Source organism: Myxocyprinus asiaticus, chromosome 2 (genome assembly GCF_019703515.2).
Source record: "Myxocyprinus asiaticus isolate MX2 ecotype Aquarium Trade chromosome 2, UBuf_Myxa_2, whole genome shotgun sequence".
In the NCBI taxonomy this organism is placed as follows: Eukaryota; Metazoa; Chordata; class Actinopteri; order Cypriniformes; family Catostomidae; genus Myxocyprinus; species Myxocyprinus asiaticus.
In genome coordinates, this window is record NC_059345.1 from 29,856,684 (window position 1) to 29,875,693 (window position 19,010).

At 40.0% G+C, this 19,010-nt stretch overlaps 1 protein-coding gene across 3 annotated transcripts in view; it reads right to left on the reverse strand.

Annotated features, from left to right (window-relative positions):
* Positions 1-19,010, reverse strand: part of LOC127413833 (intermembrane lipid transfer protein VPS13C-like) — an 88,986-nt gene that overhangs the window by 30,542 nt on the left and 39,434 nt on the right. For 2 of the 3 annotated variants that reach the window (XM_051651301.1, XM_051651310.1), the window contains exons 32-51: positions 16,915-17,082; positions 10,828-11,132; positions 10,532-10,679; positions 10,275-10,383; positions 10,073-10,200; positions 9,811-9,976; positions 9,607-9,686; positions 7,339-7,398; positions 7,072-7,225; positions 6,864-6,983; positions 6,395-6,498; positions 6,077-6,244; positions 5,687-5,991; positions 4,644-4,791; positions 2,568-2,706; positions 2,342-2,469; positions 2,088-2,248; positions 1,639-1,892; positions 550-773; positions 272-364 (exon numbers count right to left, since the gene is read on the reverse strand). In XM_051651301.1, the coding sequence (XP_051507261.1) occupies positions 272-364; positions 550-773; positions 1,639-1,892; positions 2,088-2,248; positions 2,342-2,469; positions 2,568-2,706; positions 4,644-4,791; positions 5,687-5,991; positions 6,077-6,244; positions 6,395-6,498; positions 6,864-6,983; positions 7,072-7,225; positions 7,339-7,398; positions 9,607-9,686; positions 9,811-9,976; positions 10,073-10,200; positions 10,275-10,383; positions 10,532-10,679; positions 10,828-11,132; positions 16,915-17,082 (3,162 nt within the window). Of the gene's footprint in view, positions 1-271; positions 365-549; positions 774-1,638; positions 1,893-2,087; positions 2,249-2,341; positions 2,470-2,567; positions 2,707-4,643; positions 4,792-5,686; positions 5,992-6,076; positions 6,245-6,394; positions 6,499-6,863; positions 6,984-7,071; positions 7,226-7,338; positions 7,399-9,606; positions 9,687-9,810; positions 9,977-10,072; positions 10,201-10,274; positions 10,384-10,531; positions 10,680-10,827; positions 11,133-16,553; positions 16,590-16,914; positions 17,083-19,010 lie in introns of all 3 variants that reach the window. The other variant, XM_051651319.1, reaches the window with a different exon arrangement.

The window sequence follows — 19,010 nt, forward strand, 5'->3', positions numbered from 1 at the left end:
ACAGAAAATGTCGTCTTCACCTGTTTTAAATTAAAAACTCACTAAATTTAGTATGGCTTAAAACAAGTTAAATAACCTACCACTTCTATTTATTATAGAATCTTTGCGAAACAAAAACAAAAACAGAAAAATCTAATTTGTACTCCTTTGCAATTTAGGCACCAAACATATGTTCCTCAATCTATCTCACAAAATATCAAAATGTTTCAGCCAGATTAAGCACAGTATTATACAGTATGTATTTGTTTAATGGTAAAAAGACAACACCCACTTTTACAATGACCTCCTCTACAGTAACTGAACCAGTTAATGGGGCATTCGTTGGCATTTTGGTCTCAAGTTCAACAGAACATGGTCTCAGCACCTGCAATAAAGACAAATTCATGGTTTGCAAAGCATTATAGAGACAGAGTTATTATGCAACCATTACATAACATGCAATACATTTACTGCACCTTTTGAACACTTCAAACAAGCGTACAATGTAGCCCTTGTTTTAAACATCCATTAAAACAGTCAGCAAACATTAATAAGTAACAGTAAACATACAGTGGTCACAGCTTTGTCACCCTCTGTCCTAATGAAGGGACAGGCGAGCACTTTGAGGCTTCTAATGTTGGCCTTCATGGTCTGACAGGCCTCTTCTGACAGCAGACAGAAGTCACACTGGAATGAAGCTACCAGTGCAGGAGCATCTGCCTTCATCAGGTTAGCCACAAACAGCACCTCTGGGTCCACCACAATAGCCCGCAATTTGGTTCTCTGAGCTAGGGCTGCAAACAGATAAAATATACCTTTAAAACTGCAGCATAATCACAGATTACAGGTTTACACCGACAAGCAGTTGTTTAAAATGTGATAAATTAAATATTTAATTTAACTCTGCTCAACAATCGTACATTTAAAGGGATAGTTTACTCCAAATGAAAATTATGTAATTTGCTCACCCTCATGTTGTTTCAAACCCATTTGACTTTCTTTCTTTCGTGGAACACAAAAAGAGAATGTTATGCAGATAGATAGCGACTAACAGCCTCAGTCGCCATTCACTTTCATTGTATGGAAAAAGATACAATAAAAGTGAATGGTGACATTCTGACTAACATCTCCTTTTCTCTTCCACAGAAGAAAAAAAGTCATATGAACAACATGAAAGAGTAATAGGGATAGTTCACCCAAAAATAAAATTCTCTAATCATTTACTCACCCTGATGTAGTCAATTTTTCCTATAAATTCCACTTTCACTTTTTTTCACATTTTAAAACTGAAGGTGAAAGTGGAGATTTATGGTAAAAAAAAAACAAAAAACAAAGAACTTAAATACTGATCTGTTCTTTACCCATACCTATCATATTGCTTCTGAAGACATAAATTAAACCACTTGAGTTTTATAGATTACTTATTTGCTGCCTTTATGTGCTTTTTGGAGCTTCAATGGTCTGGCCACAATTCACTTGCATTATATGCCCTACAGAGCAGAGATATTCTTCTAAAAATCTTTGTGTTCTGCAGAAAAAAGTCATACACATCTGGGATGGCATCAGGGTGAGTAAATGATGAGAGAATTTTCATTTTTGGGTGGACTTTCCCTTTAACATGCAACAACTTATTTTAGGTTTCGGCAGGAGTGTTCACACCTGCTCTAGATTCACTCTGGATTTTGGGCTCTGAGACATGTTTGAGTAGGAGCTGATTGGTTTTGTCTCGCTGTGCGGGCGGACTCGGGGGCAGGGCTTGCATGAAAAAGTCCCCAACAGCCAATAGGAACTCCACGCTGGCACACAGATAGAGCCTCTGTAGCACGGCAACCACTGAACGCTCATCTGCACTCTGAGAGTATGTCACATCAATCATAGGCTCTGATGTCGCCTCATCATGCCTTCCCAACATCCTAGGACAAAAAATACTGATTGTTTCAAAAGTTTGAAAAAGAACCACAGTGAACCAAAGCTAATTGTCCCCAAACATGTTTCGTAGACATACATAAAAATTGTTTGTAGCATAAAGTGTTCATTTAGAAGCATGGCGTTCAGTTAGCAGGTGGCTGTTGTGTTCATCAATGTTTCTGTATGTGTGTGGAGATCACCTGGATGTGACTCTCTGAATGCCACTCCTCCTGTCGTCCAGTGTGCATGTGGTGAGGATAGTGGAGACCTCCAGATTGCCGTTATTAAACATTTTGCCTGAAGTCTTCATTTTACACAGCATAAATTCCCCTAAACACAATTGCTCCTCGTGTACAGAGGGCTGCAGGAGAGAAATACAGGGAGAGAGGGATGGAGAGAGAGAACAATACTCACTCGCTCTTTTCACATGGTGTCTAAAAATCTCAATACTCACCTGTGTTGGGTTATTATTATATAGTGTAAGGCCAAGTGATTCTACATTGAAGTTAAATTTGATACTCTCCAGCAGCTCTGCCTCCTTCAGTTTAATTTCAGACAGCTTCTCTTCAGGAATCTCTGAGCCTGTGGAAAACAAACACACAAATCAAGAGAACCCACTTATTAGAACCGAAAAGACCTCAAGCAACCTTATACAGCAGTGTCTGTCCGTCACTTCTCACCAGGCTGTGTGTGTGCTCTTGTAGTCACACTGTCTTGTTTGTAGCTGATTGGTGTATCAGGTTGAATGCTGCTCGCCTCCCCAATGTTCTCCATCAGAATCTGCAGCAGTACAGTAAGGTCATCTTGACTCAGGGCCACCTGGAACACGGAGACATATAGTAAAGCTGAAAAGCTGATAAACTCATTCGTTGTCTCTCGGATATATTACTGTAACGCCCTTTTAGCTGGAGTTTCTAAATCCACACTCAATAAGGTCCAATACGTACAAAACTCTGCCGCCAGGATCCTGACTGACATGCAATCATATTACTCCTGTACTGGAGTCTTTGCACTGGCTCCCGGTCAGTTTCCATGTCGATTTTAAAGTTATGATGCTGACATACAAAGCATTACACTGCTTGGAACCTAATTATTTATCTGCATTGTTAATGCCTTACACCCCAAATCACAGACTGCGCTCCTCACAGTCTAATTTGTTGACTGTTCCACAAACCCACTTAAAATCTATGGGTGACAGGGCTTTTTCTGTCTATGCTCCTACCCTTTGGAACTCTCTTCCTCTAGAACTTAGGGAAGCTCAGACCTATGACATTTTTTAAAGCTCAACTCAAGACATACTTTTTTAAAATAGCATTTGCTTGCTGATGTTTATTGCTTGCTCTTTTATTTCTATTTATTTTTTATTTTATTTTTTTATTATTGTGCTATGTACTGCTTATTTTGTGTACAGCGCTTCGAGAAGCTGCTTTAAAAATAAAGTTTATTATTATTATTATTAAAGGTCTGTTCACACCAAATCCTTGATGATTTTGTGAGACGAACATTTGACGGAAGGTCTATTCACACAAACTCAGTAAAAACATGAAATGAAAAAATATTGCATATATTAAAAATTATGTAAAAGATAATACTGGCTCAATGCCTTTTCTTTAAATTATTGCAATACTTTGTTATATTATTCTTGCAATAAAAATAACAGTGTGGTTCTGCAGTTCGTTTGTCTAAAACATGGCATGTAACAAATCTTTCTAAGGGATTTTACTACGAGCTTAGTCCAAACGAATTGCTGAACCTCGCTGCTGTTATTAATGCCATGAGAATATAACAGGCACAGTAATATACATAATAATAATAATGTAAATTAAGACAAAACACCATAAGCAGACTTTCAAAAACAGAAGAGGTTTATGTTTGCAGTACATATGAACTGCAACTATTTATTTTTAAGTATATAATTTTCAGGTGTCTCAGCTTCACATCAATGTCGGTGTTTGCAAGTTGATTAGCACCACCAACACGATGGATTGAGCAGCTGCAGTGACTGACAAAAATCTCTTATCTCATTGGTCGGTCAGTTTTCATCACAGTCTGAAGAAAAAAATAAATAAATCAGAACACTCTCTGTAAAAAAACCTTCAGACTGTCGGAGGACGATTTGTCAGACTGGACGATTTGTCGGACTTGGTCAGAATTCATTGTTACCGAACAAAAGCTTGTTCGGAATGAACATTTGTACCAAACAAACAGGTCTGGTGTGAACAGGACTTAAACCTGAGTGTAAAGAGGAGGCGAGAAGCAGCTTTCCTGGTTCAGGTAAGTGTTTTATTCTCCTTACTGCAGCAAATACACTCTTTCGGGGCTTTCCCAATGTTCATTAATTCACTCTCAAAGTAAACAAACTACTTTGCAAAAATAAACTCTCAGCTATGCTATAATAAACTCCTGACTTCACAATAGGGTCTCTGGTGCCCAGGCTCTCTCTCTCTTCTACTTGCGGTCTGGCTCTATTTATGCCGCTCTCCCCGTGCTCACTGAAATTAGAGACAGGTGTTAGACATAATTTAGCTCAGGTGTAAGCGCCCTTACCGCTTTCTCTCTCCGGAGAGATGCTTGACCACGCCCCCGCTGCCACACTGATAATGTTAAGTTTCTCACTAATCACTCCAAGTTTGATTATAGCCAGACCACAGAAATATCGGCCAGCCCAAAGTAATCTTGTTTCCGAAGAAAGTTAGAATATGACATTAGATACCAATCAAAGGCAGAGACTATGTCCTGACACGAAGTGAACAAACCTTCATGGGCTTCAGATCACCATCCACCTCTATGGCAGCCATCTTCTGGTACCATGATGCTGCCAGATTACGTTTAACAGAAAGAATCAGGTTAACTGGCTCCAGCAGTTTTGAACTAGGCTGATTTGAGTCCTGCTCCATTGAAATTCTGAGGATATAAAACAAACAATGGATAAAAGCAAAGAAATGAAGCATGCAGAATTCCCATACATTACTAGAATTAAAGGGATAGTTCACCCAAAAATGAAAATGTTCTAATCATTCACTCACCCTCATGCCATCCCAGATGTTTATGACTTTCTGTCTTCTTACAATGCAAAGTGAATGGTGACCAAAACTTTGCAGCATAAAAGTAATCCGTAAGATTACACTGATTTAATCCATGTCTTGTGAAGTGATCCAAACAGTTTTTGGTGAGAACAGACCAAAATGTAACTCCTCTTTCACTATAAATCTTGACATCTGCAGTCTCCTTGCCAATCATGATTACAAGCTTGATTGCACTTCCTAGTACCATCTAGCACTCTGTGCATTCATCAAGCACTAAGAAGTGTAATCGAGCCTGAAATCATGATTGTTCCTAGAGACTACAATGGCAAGATGTGGAGTGAAAAAGGAGATATATTTTGGTCTGTTCTCACCCAAAACCGATTGGATCGCTTCACAAGACATTGTTTAAACCACTGGAGTCATATGGATTTCTTTTATGCTGCCTTTATGCGCTTTTAGAAGCTTCAATGTTTTGGTCTCCGTTCACTTGCATTGTATGGACCTACAGAGTGGCGACTTTATTTTGTATTCTCCAGAAGAAATAAAGTCATACACATCTGGGATGGCATGACGGTGAGAAAATGATGAGAACATTTTCATTTTTGGGTGAACTATTCCTTTAATAAAACAAGGCTTTGAAAATCCATTAAATGAATTCTGTCAATTTAATGATGATGTTTTTAAAGGATACATACGAGTGAATTCCTAATTTTTAATCTGTATTGGCTCTTGAAAAGGAAAACTGAGGTTCTTTGAGTAGTTTCATGCAATACCTGGACAATTTTAGCTGAGTAAGCTCTATATCCATATTATCTATGACAACAGGCAGTGAACGACCCTCCACTGGGAGCAGAGAGAAGCTGTTTCCTACAGTAATGAGACCTAGGTCTGCCTCCACAGCATTATGGGATGTTGAGGACTGAGGGATGACGATAAGGGGGGCCTTCAGTCTGATGTCCATGGCAAGTCTGAAACTCTTCTGAGCAAAATCTCTCACACTGGAAGCTGCTTTCTCTGCTGCCTGAGCCGTGGTGGCACTGAGAGCCTCTTTGGCTGTCTGGAAGTTACTACTAAAATTCTATGGAAAGGAAAATACAAGTAGGTGTGTGTGCTTAAATCCGCATAAATATACTGTATTTAGACTGTGAGCAGTTCAAACTCACAAGCAAGGATATGACAAATTTGTGAAGGTAGACCACTTGAATGCAGCCCACGTTGAGTTTCACTTTGCCATCAAACTTTGAAGTATCTGTGTATCCAGCCCCCTCAGTGGCTTTGGGTGTTAGGCTCATACTAAAGCTGAACACCTCATCACCTACAATAGAGATGGCCTAAAGTCCAGACAAATAAATGTGTAATATCTGTTATTTAGACTTTTTCACAGAGTCCAATTCAGTTGTACTACAGTATGTTGCTACAGCACATAAACTAAGTGTATTTGAGGAAAAAGATACAGTATTCTTCTGCAGTGGCTAACTTGCCTTCTTGTGAATTGTTTTAGGATCCACATTGATGACGATGAAGTCACGTAGACGAGTGGACATGTGTGTCTTAGTTCCCTGTATTAGAAGAGAACCGTCCAAACCTGCAGGAGGAAAACATTTATAAAACCAGTCACCTAACAAAACCATCCTCAGAATAACAAAGAATTATACATAGTCGATAGCAACAGATAAGCAGAGTAACATTTAACATCAAGAAACAAATTACTTTTTTCAGCATGGTAATCAACTTTCTGCCAAAATATCATAGTTAATCAAATTATTGTTGTAACAATAAAAATGGTAAATTGGTAGAGCATTACAAATTTTAATTATGCAAAATGAACAAATCTGACTCCATATTAATTCATTATGGTTTTAAAGCAGTAACAATGTAGTAACTTTTATGGTTACTGTAATAAGAAACTGGTTCCCATGGTAAATTTTTGTAATGGAAGCGGACTCTCACCCTGAATCTTGATGTCGGCCATGTTGCTCTTCTGGTCACACACCAGCACATTAAAAGCACCTAGTTGCATGTTTACCTTCAGGTCAATGATGTCACCAACAGAGGGAGAGCTGAGAGCAGCTGTGATAGTAACATTCCTGTATTACTTCATTCTAAATGTGCGAAAGAATAATTCAATGCATGTATGGGCGTTTGTGTGTGCATTTACTAGATTTGGCTGGGGTAGTTCTCATTTCTTCACTCTTTTTGCTCTCTTTCTCTGGTGAGGGGAGACTGCTGGAGGACAGGGCAGCAGAAAGGAAGTCCATGGTAGAGAGAAGAGCCTCAGTATGCAACATCAAGTCAAGGGAGGAAAACATCACCTTAATTCATACACACAAAATAAGCCTTTTAAACTCCCTAAATTTGAACCTCAATTTCCAAAATTGTATACTATTTTACATTTATACATTTTATATTATTTCCAAATGCTTACATTGATCATCTGCTCAATGTTCTTGTAAACACTAGCAAAGTTGGGCCCATTTCGGTCAGCCTGCAAAGACAGGAATCAAATGTTAATTCAGGGGTCCTGAAAACACCTTTTACTTCCATAACGAAGACACTGTGTAACACATTTTCTTTTTTTTTTTTTTGGTTCCTGGGAAGTAAGTGTTATTTCCTAATTGCTTATGCCTAAAAAGTATAGAAAATGGCTATTATTCCCCACAAACTTTGCTTTTGTGACCAGGACAGTGATATTTTGAAATTTACCTATTTCCAATGAGAAAACGGGTGAATTTGTGTCTTTTCGTTCACATAAAGTCAGAAAAAAACAACATATGAATCCAAATTAACATGTATTTATACTAAAGTAATACAAAAATGACTACAAAAGATTTAGAAGTGAGTAATTTTTTTAGATTTACGATTATACTGTAAATCACTTTCACGAATCAGCCCCCAAATGTAGTCTCCCATCATGTCCCCGTTATACTGTCCTTGGTAGCGGCATTCGAAGTCCAGTATATCCTGATGGAAGCGCTCGCCTTGCTCCTCCGAGTACACTCCCATGTCCTCCTTGAGTTTATGAAGATGAGCATCAAGGATATGGATTTTGAGGGATTTCAGAAGTGGAGCTGAGGAGAGAAACCCATACTACCCCAACCAAAAAGACCTCAATGACTTGATTAGAGATCTTGGTCTCACCAAGTCCAATGACGAGCTTTTGATGTCTAGGCTCAAGCAGTGGAACTTGTTGGATGAAAGTGTGCAAGTCGCAGATCAGAGGAAGCGTCACCAACCTTTTTTCAGCTTCTTCACCCGTCAAGATGGGCTCTGCTTCTGCCACAATATGACCAGTCTGTTCGAGGCAATCGGACTCGCCTGTAACTAGAATGAGTGGCGCCTCTTCATTGACAGCTCATCCAGGAGCCTCAAAGCTGTGCTGCTCCATAATGGTAACAAGTACCCGTCTCTTCCCCTGGCTCACTCAGTGCACCTCAAAGAGGATTACAACAGCATCAAGACCTCGCTGGATGCCTTGAAGTATGATGAGTACGGCTGGGAGGTCATAAGAGACTTCAAAATGGTGGCATTCCTGATGGGTTTCCAAGGCCGTTTTACCAAGGTTGCCTGCTATCTTTGCCTTTGGGACAGCAGGGACACCAATGCGTACTACCATATCCTTGATGTTCATCTTGATAAATTCAAGGAGAACTTGGGAGCATACACGGAGGAGCAAGGAGAGCACTTCCATCAGGATATACTGGACTTTGAACGCCGCTACCAAGGACAGTATAACGAGAACATGATGGGAGACTACATTTGGGGGCTGATTCGTGAAAGTGATTTACAGTATAATCGTAAATCTCGAAAAACTACTCACTTCTAAATATTTTGTAGTAATTTTCGTATTACTTTAGTATAAATACATATTAATTTGGATTCATATGTTGTTTTTTTCTGAATTTATGTGAACGAAAAGAAACATATTCGCCCGTTTTCTCATTGGAAATAGGTCAATTTCAAAATATCACTGTCCTGGTCACAAAAGCAAAGTTTGTGGGGAATAATAGCCATTTTCTATACTTTGGAGGCATAAGCAATTATGAAATAACACTTACTACCCAGGAACAAAAATTGTGTTACACAGTGAGATCAGATAGCGGCGTTCCAGGAAATATATATAATTTTATAAAAGCACTTGCATTAATTCTTCTGTATTATGTATTATTTGAGCTGTAAAGTTGTTTAAATTGTCATTTTTACAGTCATTTTAGGGTTTGTTGACATTACATCATCATGGCAACGAAGTTGTAAAATTGGCTATAACTTTACACAGAAAAGGTTAGTAAGCATTGTCATCACACGAAAATCATAACACGCATATTGTTTACATCTTGTAGCTATAATTTTGACACAATTAGTATTTTAACATTTATGGATTGCCCCCATTCACTTCCATTGTAAGTGTTACCCTGATGTTTGCTTTTTTTTTTTTTTTTTTAAGAAAAGGAGGTGCAAGTCAAAATAAATTTTTGTGGTAATCAATAATATACCACAAATGCTGTCGATTGAGCTTAACTTGTATTTAACCCAGAATACCCTGATTATATTTAATCAGCCTGATAATTTGATAAAGCCGTGAATTTTTGTGCTGACCTGAATTAATGGTAAGAACTGAAACCGTGTCTAAACCTGAAATGGTCTGCCTTGTCACAGACAACACATAAATAACACTTGAGGAGAAAGAATGAGCTACCTTAAAATACTTGACTTCAAGAAGATCTGCTCCTGATTCTGCTGAGGAACTGATTATACAGAGAGGATCCCCATTTGAATCTGCAAAACAAATAGTCTTACTAAAGTAGGTTCAAGGGTTTAAAAACACAATTAATTAACACATTATACTAATTCAGGAAAGTGCGTTTCATTTTAGGAGGCCTCAAAATACAGCACTACAAACCCTGGAATTCAAGGCACTTCATGGAAATGGTTTTAATGTATGTTGTGGCCTCCATGTCATATTTTCTAACTTTAGTGTCAATTCCAAGTTGAGCCACATTCAGGACCAAAAATGGACATTCTTCCCCACTCTTCCCCTTTTTGGACTTTTTCAACTTCAGCATAACCTACAAGGACAACACACAATGTTCTTAGTATATACCAGATGCCTAGTCGACATCTATAACCATCTGCAAGATAACTGAAAATAATAATTTATTCACCTCTTTGACCTCAAAATTGAGGAGAACATTGACAATATTCTCACTGAAAGAGCCATTGGTGATTGCAGGTTGACACCCTGCCCCCACTGAAAGCACCTCTGCAAGTTCTTCATCCATAACAGCTTCATCTGTGAGAGACAACGATGCAGGTTACTGAGATGCTTCCTTTTCACAGAGGCACACGCAATTAAACTTCTTATACCTTTAGTAGAAGCCTTAGTTTCTTCCACTGCAGTAGGCCTGCTTCTGTCACCAAGGTTCTCTGCCAGGATTCTCATGAGGACCCCAAAATCCTCCTGACCGAGAGCCATCTACAAAATCCAGAAAAATTAAAACCCTCAGTTCAAACATACTTGGGCCTCTTCTCATTTTAAAATACAGTAAAATATGAAGCGTAGAGGGTCAAACCCAAACGGAGGTCCAACACTATCACTTCCAAAAACATCATAACAAACTCACATTCATTGACTTTAGTACTCCTGTGACCTCCACTCCAGGGATCTTGTTAAACCAGGTGGCAGCCAAATTACGCTTGACCATTAGCTCTAGATTTATGGGCTTCAGAATCTCAATATCTGGATGAGCAGCATCATGCTTCAGAACAGTCCTAAAGAAAAGTATTTAAAATCCTTAGAAGGAAAGCATGACATTGAGTGTTACAGTATATCTGAAAAATTCTGTAACAGTGTTATACAAACTTTAGCATTATGACAGAGTTCACAAAAATTTGAAAGTTCTCCAGGTTTCATTGATACCTAGATAGTTTGAGCTGTGTGAGTTTTACGTCCATGGTCTCCAAAATGGCAGGCAAGGGGAAGCCCTCAGCTGCCAGCAGAGAGAAGCTGTTTCCTACAGTGATGAGACCCAGGTCAACCACAAATGCATTATGGGATGTGGAGGACTGAGGGATGATGATAAGAGGAGCCTTCAGTTTGATGTCCATGGCAAGTCTGAAACTCTTCTGAGCAAAATCTCTCACGCTGGAAGCTGCTTTCTCTGCGGCCTGAGCCGTGGCGGCACTTAGAGCCTCTTTGGCTGTTTGGAAGTTATCCAAAAATGTCTATGGCAGACAACCAACAGTTAATTACAACTTAGCGTGACTTGACATGGCATTTCAGAAGTGAGAGAAGGTCTTAAAGTAGCAGTTTGGTATCCATAGGAAAGAAATATCATGCAGGGATGTTCTTGTACTTTAAAACACCTGAAAACCAAATTTACAACGAAGAGTTGCAAATTCAGAATGGGGTGGAAAAAGCAGTGCTGGAGGTGAAATTGTATTTTTTGTGAGAGAGAATGAAAGCTGATGATTGTATTGTCTGGGAATGAAAGATGGACCTCTACTACTTCTGCTAAGTATGTAGAGAACGACAATAGGAACCATTTCAACCAAGGCATTCATTTTGTGCAGAATTTCATCCTGAATTTCTATTTCAGTATGCAGTATGCACACACATGCATATACAAGTCCACACATTCAGGATCAAGACATTCAAATATGCTACACTGCTATTTAACACTCAACATTATGGGGTGAATTTACGTCATACAAAGTCCACTTCTTTAACCATGGGTGTCTCATTACGAAGGCTGTTGCTAAGTAGGAAGTGTCCTCTGTAGGCAGAGATATATGTCCTCAACTTAGAACTAGCTTCGTTTAAATGAGATAGCCTTCGTATGACAAGTGGAAACAGAACATATCATGGTTGCTATGACAGAACGCCTTGCTCTCAACTTTTATATTTACTTTACACACATTAAGCTCTTTATTAGGAACACTATGGTCCTAATAAAGTGGTAGATGTGGTCTTCTGCTGTTGTAGCCCATCTGCCTCAAGGTTCGACGTGTTATGCATTCTGAGATGTTATTCTGCTAAATACAATTGTACAGAGTGGTTATGTGAGTTACCCTGTCTATACCTGACGTGGGCGGTGCATCGTGTCACGGCAAAAGCAATAGAACCCCATTGTAATCAATAATGCGGTCTACACTGGAAGCGTCCGTTAAGGCATGTCAGTCGTGCCTACAGTAAACAGGTGTCCCGTTCCATTTTGCGTTGCACGCACTGGAGCAACTACTGCCAACAACACAAATAAACGGGTTAGAACGTTCACGTCGTGGACAGCCTCAAACCATTGTGGTGCGTCGCATAGCGTCAACGGACGCGCCCGGTGTAGACAGGGTGTTAGCGTAGCCTTTCTGTCAGCTCAAAACAGTCTGGCCATTCTCTGTTGACCTCTCTCATCAACAAGGCATTTCCGTCCGCAGAACTGCCACACACTGGATGTTTTTTGTTTTTGGCACCATTCTGAGTAAACTCTAGAGACTGTTGTGTGTGAAAATCCCAGGAGATCAGCAGTTATAGAAATACTCAAACCAGCCTGTCTGGTACCAACAATCATGCCACGGTCGATATCACTGAGATCAATTTGTTTCTCCATTCTGATGGTTGATGTGAACATTAACCAAAGCTCATGTATCTGCATGATTTTATGCATTGCACTGCTGCCACACGATTGGCTGATTAGATAATTGCATGAATAAGTAAGTGTACAGGTGTACCTAATAAAGTGCTCATTGAGTGTTTATTAATTAATTTTTTTATTATTAGTGGTGCTTGCGGAGCTATTGACGACACCTGTGCTATGACTTTTCTAAGGGGTTGGGGATATGGTTCACCCCTGGGGGGCAAAAAACTTCCCAAAAATGTCCCATAGGCATACTATGGCAAGCATCTCACCTGAGATCAATTTGGGTCTCGCCCATGAAAATTGTTTTTTTTCCTACTATGACAAGATACTGAAAATTGTGGGATCATATCTCCCAATCAGAATGTCGTAGAGACATGGGGGCGGGCTCATTTCACTCAGGCTACCAATCAGTCTTTAAGGATCATCTTGGAAATGGTGTAGCCACACCCTAGCAACCATTTATGGCACCCTAGCAACCACCCCCATAGACTTCCATTAAAAATGGCTGAGAGGGATATCTTTGGATCAGAACATACTACAGACATGACAGTTGGCTCATTTCACTCAGGCTACCAATCAGTCTTTAAGGATCATCTTGGAAATGGTGTAGCCACGCCCTAACAACCATTTAGAGCACCCTAGCACCCATCCCCTTGATTTCCATTCCAAATCGCAGGATCAGAATGTTTGTAGAGACTTCAATGTTGGCTTGTATGACTCAGGACAGCAAGCAGCCTTCTTAGTATCACCCTGGCAACTGCCTAGCAACCAAATGGGGTTACCCTAGCAACCAAGTAACAAATCACATATCTCTGCAACAGAACATCGTAGAAACTTCCTGTTTGGCTCATTTGACTCAGTCTAACAATGAGCCTTTTGAATATCACCTTAGTAACTGCCTAGCAACCAGATTGGCTTACCCTAGCAACCAAGTAACAAAACACATATCTCTGCACAAGAACATCGTAGAGACTTCCGGGTTGACTTATTTCACTCAGGATAGCAAGGAGCCTTGATAAGTATCATCCTGGTAACTGCCTAGTAACCAGATGGGGTTACCCTAGCAACCAAATAACAAATCGCATATCTCTGCACCAGAACATCGTAGAGACTTCCAGGTTGACTTATTTCACTCAGGATAGCAAGGAGCCTTGTTAAGTATCAACTTGGTAACTGCCTAACAACTACATGGGCTTACCTAGCAACCAAGTAACAAATCACATATCTTTGCACCAGAACATTGTAGAGACTTCTGGATTGACTTATTTCACTCAGAATAGCAAGGAGCCTTTTGAGTATCACCCTGGTAACTGCCTAGCAACCAGCTGGGGTTACCCTAGCAACAAAGTAACAAAACACATATCTCTGCACCAGAACATTGTAGAGACATCCGGGTTGACTTATTTCACTCAGGATAGCAAGGAGCCTTTTGAGTATCACCCTGGTAACTGCCTAGCAACCAGCTGGGGTTACCCTAGCAACCAAGTAACAAATCACATATCTCCACACCAGAACATCGTAGAGAGTTCCGGATTGACTTATTTCACTCAGGATAGCAAGGAGCCATGTTAAGTATCACCTTGATAACTACTTAGCAACCACATGGGCTTACCCTAGCAACCATGGAACAACACAAATATCTCTGCACCAGAACATTCTACTGTCATGGGGGTGACCTCTTTCAACTTGGGGCAGTTGGTGGGACATTGTGGTGAGAAATTTTGCCACGGCAAGCACCACTCACATTTTCTTCAGGAAATATACCTATCTGGTATATTATTATAATTTTACATATTATATACTGTATTTTATACTCGTCTACTAAGGTACTTCAACTTTTGAACGAAATTCAAAATTACTTGCATTTACACATAACTTTTTCAAAGAAATTAAGTAAATTTCCTTTGACGCAAAGAACTGTGGGCTGAGAGTGCCAACGAAGGATACATCTCCTGCATCCCCAAATTCCTGTGAATGAAGGTCACATTTGAAGGCTGTATGCAGAGTGTCCTACTTACTTTTCTAAAACAAAACAGCCTCTGTGACATACTGTATGGGGCAGACAAATGCAACCTACGAAGCACACAGCCTTAATGAGACACAGCTAATATCTCACATTAGAACAAGAATGTATGGAAGCCCTGAACCACACTGTGAAAAAACAAACATTTCACTAGGTGAAATTTAGTGCCTTCCTGAGCCTATGTCCTACAAATATTTTTTTCTCTCAATTTTTTCCTCTATACATTTTTTGACCATTAGCTCTAGATTTATTAATTTTTTTTTCTCAAAAAATTATTTACTCTCCTCAAGAGTAAAAAACTGTTTTTTGCTTGTTAGCTAACAATTAGCATGCGGTTAAGTTCCTTATGACTTTGCCGTGCGGATCTCTGAGATATTTTTCAATAAACCTGCTCTTCAGCATATTTCAAGTTTGTATTCGATTATTTGCTTTGCAAACTCTAAAAAACAACTATAAATCAACAGATCAAGTCATCTGTCACCCTGTAAGCATAAAATTTCATGCTTACTGAAAGCGACACCTGGTGGCCGATGTTGGTACCGCATGCAAATTGTTATTTCTCATGTTGCCTCTTGAGAAAAAAAATAATAATATTTTGAGGGAAAAATTTGTCGAAAGAAAAATATTTATAGAGAAAAAAAAAATCCATAAGAACATGACAAGCTAAGAAGTAAACACTTTTGTAAACAAAAAAATACAGATAATATACAATATCCAAAATAATATCCAATTACAAAGATAATGTATCCATCTACTAGTGAAAACAGCATTAAAGGTGCAATGTGTAATTTCTGTGCCACTAGTGGTACCAAATTAAATTGTAAACTGGGCCGGGCATGGCAACATTTGCTTAACCAGAGTGTTAGTTTGGAGCGGGAATACCATTTTGCCCTAACAATGGAAGATGAGGGGAGTGGTTTGCAATTGTGTTTTGAGAAATTACAAACTGCAGCTTTAATGTTTGAGAAAAATTTGACATTTAATGTATTATGCACTTATATAAGAGATGTACAGTGGGCAACCCCATCTTGTGGTTCTTTGAGCAACCTAATTCGAAGTGAGAAGCATTAACTAAAAGAAACTGAGAAATTAAACACTTCAAAAGGGGATATTATATATTAGTGATGTGCATGAGTATAATGTTAGCAACTTAACTGCTTTTGTTTAAACCTAAGAACATTTATGACTAAGCAGAGCTATATATTTTTAAATATTATTTTTTCAGCTTTCAAAACATATAAGGCTGTTTCTTCAACTTTGGGAAATTTCATGTCTCATGGGTTGATTTTTATAACTAACCAATTCCAACTTTTTTTCTTTTTGTTATATGGTCACATTAAGACTAGCTTAGAAACTTTTTAACAAGCCTTCATCATTTATTTTTGGTACTTTTAAAATGCCTTTTATGTATAGATTTTTATCTTTTTCCCTACCTGAACATTTTCAATAAAGCTGTCATTTTGCCAAATTAATAATTCACCACATAATTCTATGAAACATAATACATAATTCGAGATGTGGTGGAAATGACAACGTGTTGGGAATTTCCATAACTTTAAAAAAAAAAAAAATGACAAAAAATGACAGATTTCCTGTGATGCATGTACATACATTGTTGGACATTGACAAATTAAATAAACTAGTGAGAGTGTGAAAAATGTTTTAACGAACCTTAAGAAGTCCACAGTGCTAAAAGTGCCCAAATTGAAGAAACACCCATAAAATAATATTATTCTTAATTTTGAATCAGTATTAACTATTAGTATTAACTTACCACTCGAAATTAAACAAAGGCAGTCAAATTGCTGTCACTGTTAAACTTGCATTATTATGTTTCCTGGACACTTTAAAGGTTTAAATATGGGTAGATAAAGCCAGTACAGTTTAGTCAGGTGTAACAAACAAAATTCAGTGTGTGAGAATGTGCACAGGTGCATTTAAATTTAAGCTGCAAAGCAGGACTTTAATGCAGCATGCCCAAACCTATACCTCATCAGCAGAGGGGTACTGATAGCTAAAAGAGTCCTGAAAAGAGGAAGACACAGTTAAAGAAAACTATGAGGGGAGAAAAGGTGTGGGGACAAAAACATAACCAAGCTAAACAAAAAGAAAGGAAGAGACACAGAAACTTCTGGGGGAAAAAAATACAAATGTCTGACAGAAACTGACAAATACTGATTTGTACTCTGTCCTTATTTGCCTTGAAACTAGTTAGAACTGACTGTGCTCCAAAGGTAAAACAATCCTTGTGATTAACTTTAGATGATTGACTATTAAAGACAACAGCATTTAAAGATATGATATACAAGGTAAGACATTTTTAAATACATGTATTTAAATGAGTTCTCACCAATAAAGACATAATGAACTTGTGCAGATAGACGATCTGGATGCAGCCCAATCTCAGGGTCACTTTCCCATCTACTTTACAGGTGTCAGAGTAGCCCACCCCTTCGGTAGCTCCAGGGTACAGAGTCATCTTGAAGCTGAACACCTCCTCTCCAACTATTGACACTGCCTGATGGCAATGATGAAAATACATGTGGATCTTATTAAATTGCTGTGGTGGAACAATCCGCCCCTCCCTCTCGTCATCGTCGCCTGGCCTCTGAGGGCCATCCTTCAGCCAGGCTCATGATGGAAGTTGGGCAGGAGAAGAAACACATAATTAATAAAGCCTCGTTGGGGCAGGGTTAGTGAGGCACACATGAATTGGACAAAGCCTCATCAGCGCTGCCATAAAAATGCAGAGCGCGCCCCTTCTCGGGGAGCCGGCTTCTATTCTCCATGTGTGCAAATACTGGCATCCTCGAAGGCCCAGGATCAGAGTGGGGTTGGGTTCGGCTGAGTTAGATGCATCATCAGACCCGCTCCTCAGACCCCTGGCACGAGTTAGATGTGTCACTGGGGAGGACAGCATGCAGGACCCAGGTGGGGAGCACTTGTGGCCGTTGATCACCATTCCCCCTGGACAATATTTTCCCCATTTATGAACATTTTATGTTTATTATTATTTTTAATAAATGCCTCTCCGAGGCTTGATGCCACACCTACTGTGGTGGAGAATGCGGGTATGAGTAGGGGCAGAGATGGCACAGTTTGAAAAACACGGTGACATCACTCTTCCTCTCATTCGCCGGTTAGATGGAAAGCCTGGAGTGGGACGGAGATAACACAAGGACAGCCTCCCAGCTAGAGGTCTTCACAGGTCCACCCTAACCCGAGGACCCGAGACCCGACCCAGGACCTGTACGGGTTCGGATCCACATTTTGTACGGTCAGCCAGTCCGGGTCGGGTCCCATTCTATGTCTGCGGGTCCTGGGTCTGTTTAACATTATATGTAATACCCGAGTCGATCCGCGAAGACCCGGCTGTGATCGGACAGCGCTGATGATGATGGACGTCAGAGGCAGAGCAGAGTTAAGGCACATGATAGCAAATTAGCAATGCTAACGTTAGCAGCCGTGGCAATGAACAAGCAATTGTTATTATAGTTCAAAAGGGCAAACAGTCGAAGTTATCTTATGCGAGATACTAAAAAACTGCAAAGCTGATTCTAAACAAGTTGTGTTTGTCATCCGTCACCGTGACAGCAAGTGTACTTTTGATGCTGAAATAATGAGTGGAATAGCTATGCTGTTTCAATCAGCAAGAGAGGAATCACAGAAAATCTGGATTATTTTATCAACTTTCTTGGCAAGGAGGATGGATTATATGCATCATGGCCAGGCACATGGGAGAAGGCTACTAATGTTACATTAGGTAAGACACAAAGTCAGCTTGTAAATTAACTTAATAGCAATCAGCTGTGAAATCGGTGTAGATCGGGTCTGTGTCTCCCAGCCGGGTCCGGGTCCCAGCTTTCAAATAATAGATGGGTCCGGTTTGGGTCCGGCATTTCTCGGTTATGCATGGGTATGGGTCGAAGCTTTCAAATAATAGACGGGTCCGGTTCGGGACCGGGTAATACATTTCCGGGTCTCTTTGGGTTCGGGCACAAATCTTTGGACCCGTGAGGACCTCTACTCCCAGCCTGTCACATTAATTTGTGTTTTTCTCTGTTCCCACCCGGGTGTGAGCGAGAGGGAGAGCTGGCCTGGAGAGGTACCCCCCATACACCCACTCAGACCGTAGGGCCTGGTTGAGGAAGTAGCATTCCCGCGTGGGCAGTGAGGAGGGTGCACCTCCGGCTCTGGAATCCGTGTCCGGATAAGAGCATGGGAGGAGGTGCCGACAGGGCGATGCATTGGAGGATATGGCAGAACGATCCGCCCCTCCCTCGAGTCATCGTCGCCCTGTCTCTGAGGGCCGTCCTTCTGCCAGGCTCACGACGGCAGGAGAAGATGCGCATAATTAATAAGCTTCGTTGGGGCAGCGTTGGTGAGGCACACCTGAACTGGATGGAGCCTAATCAATTCTGCCATAAAAATGCAGTGCGCCTCTTC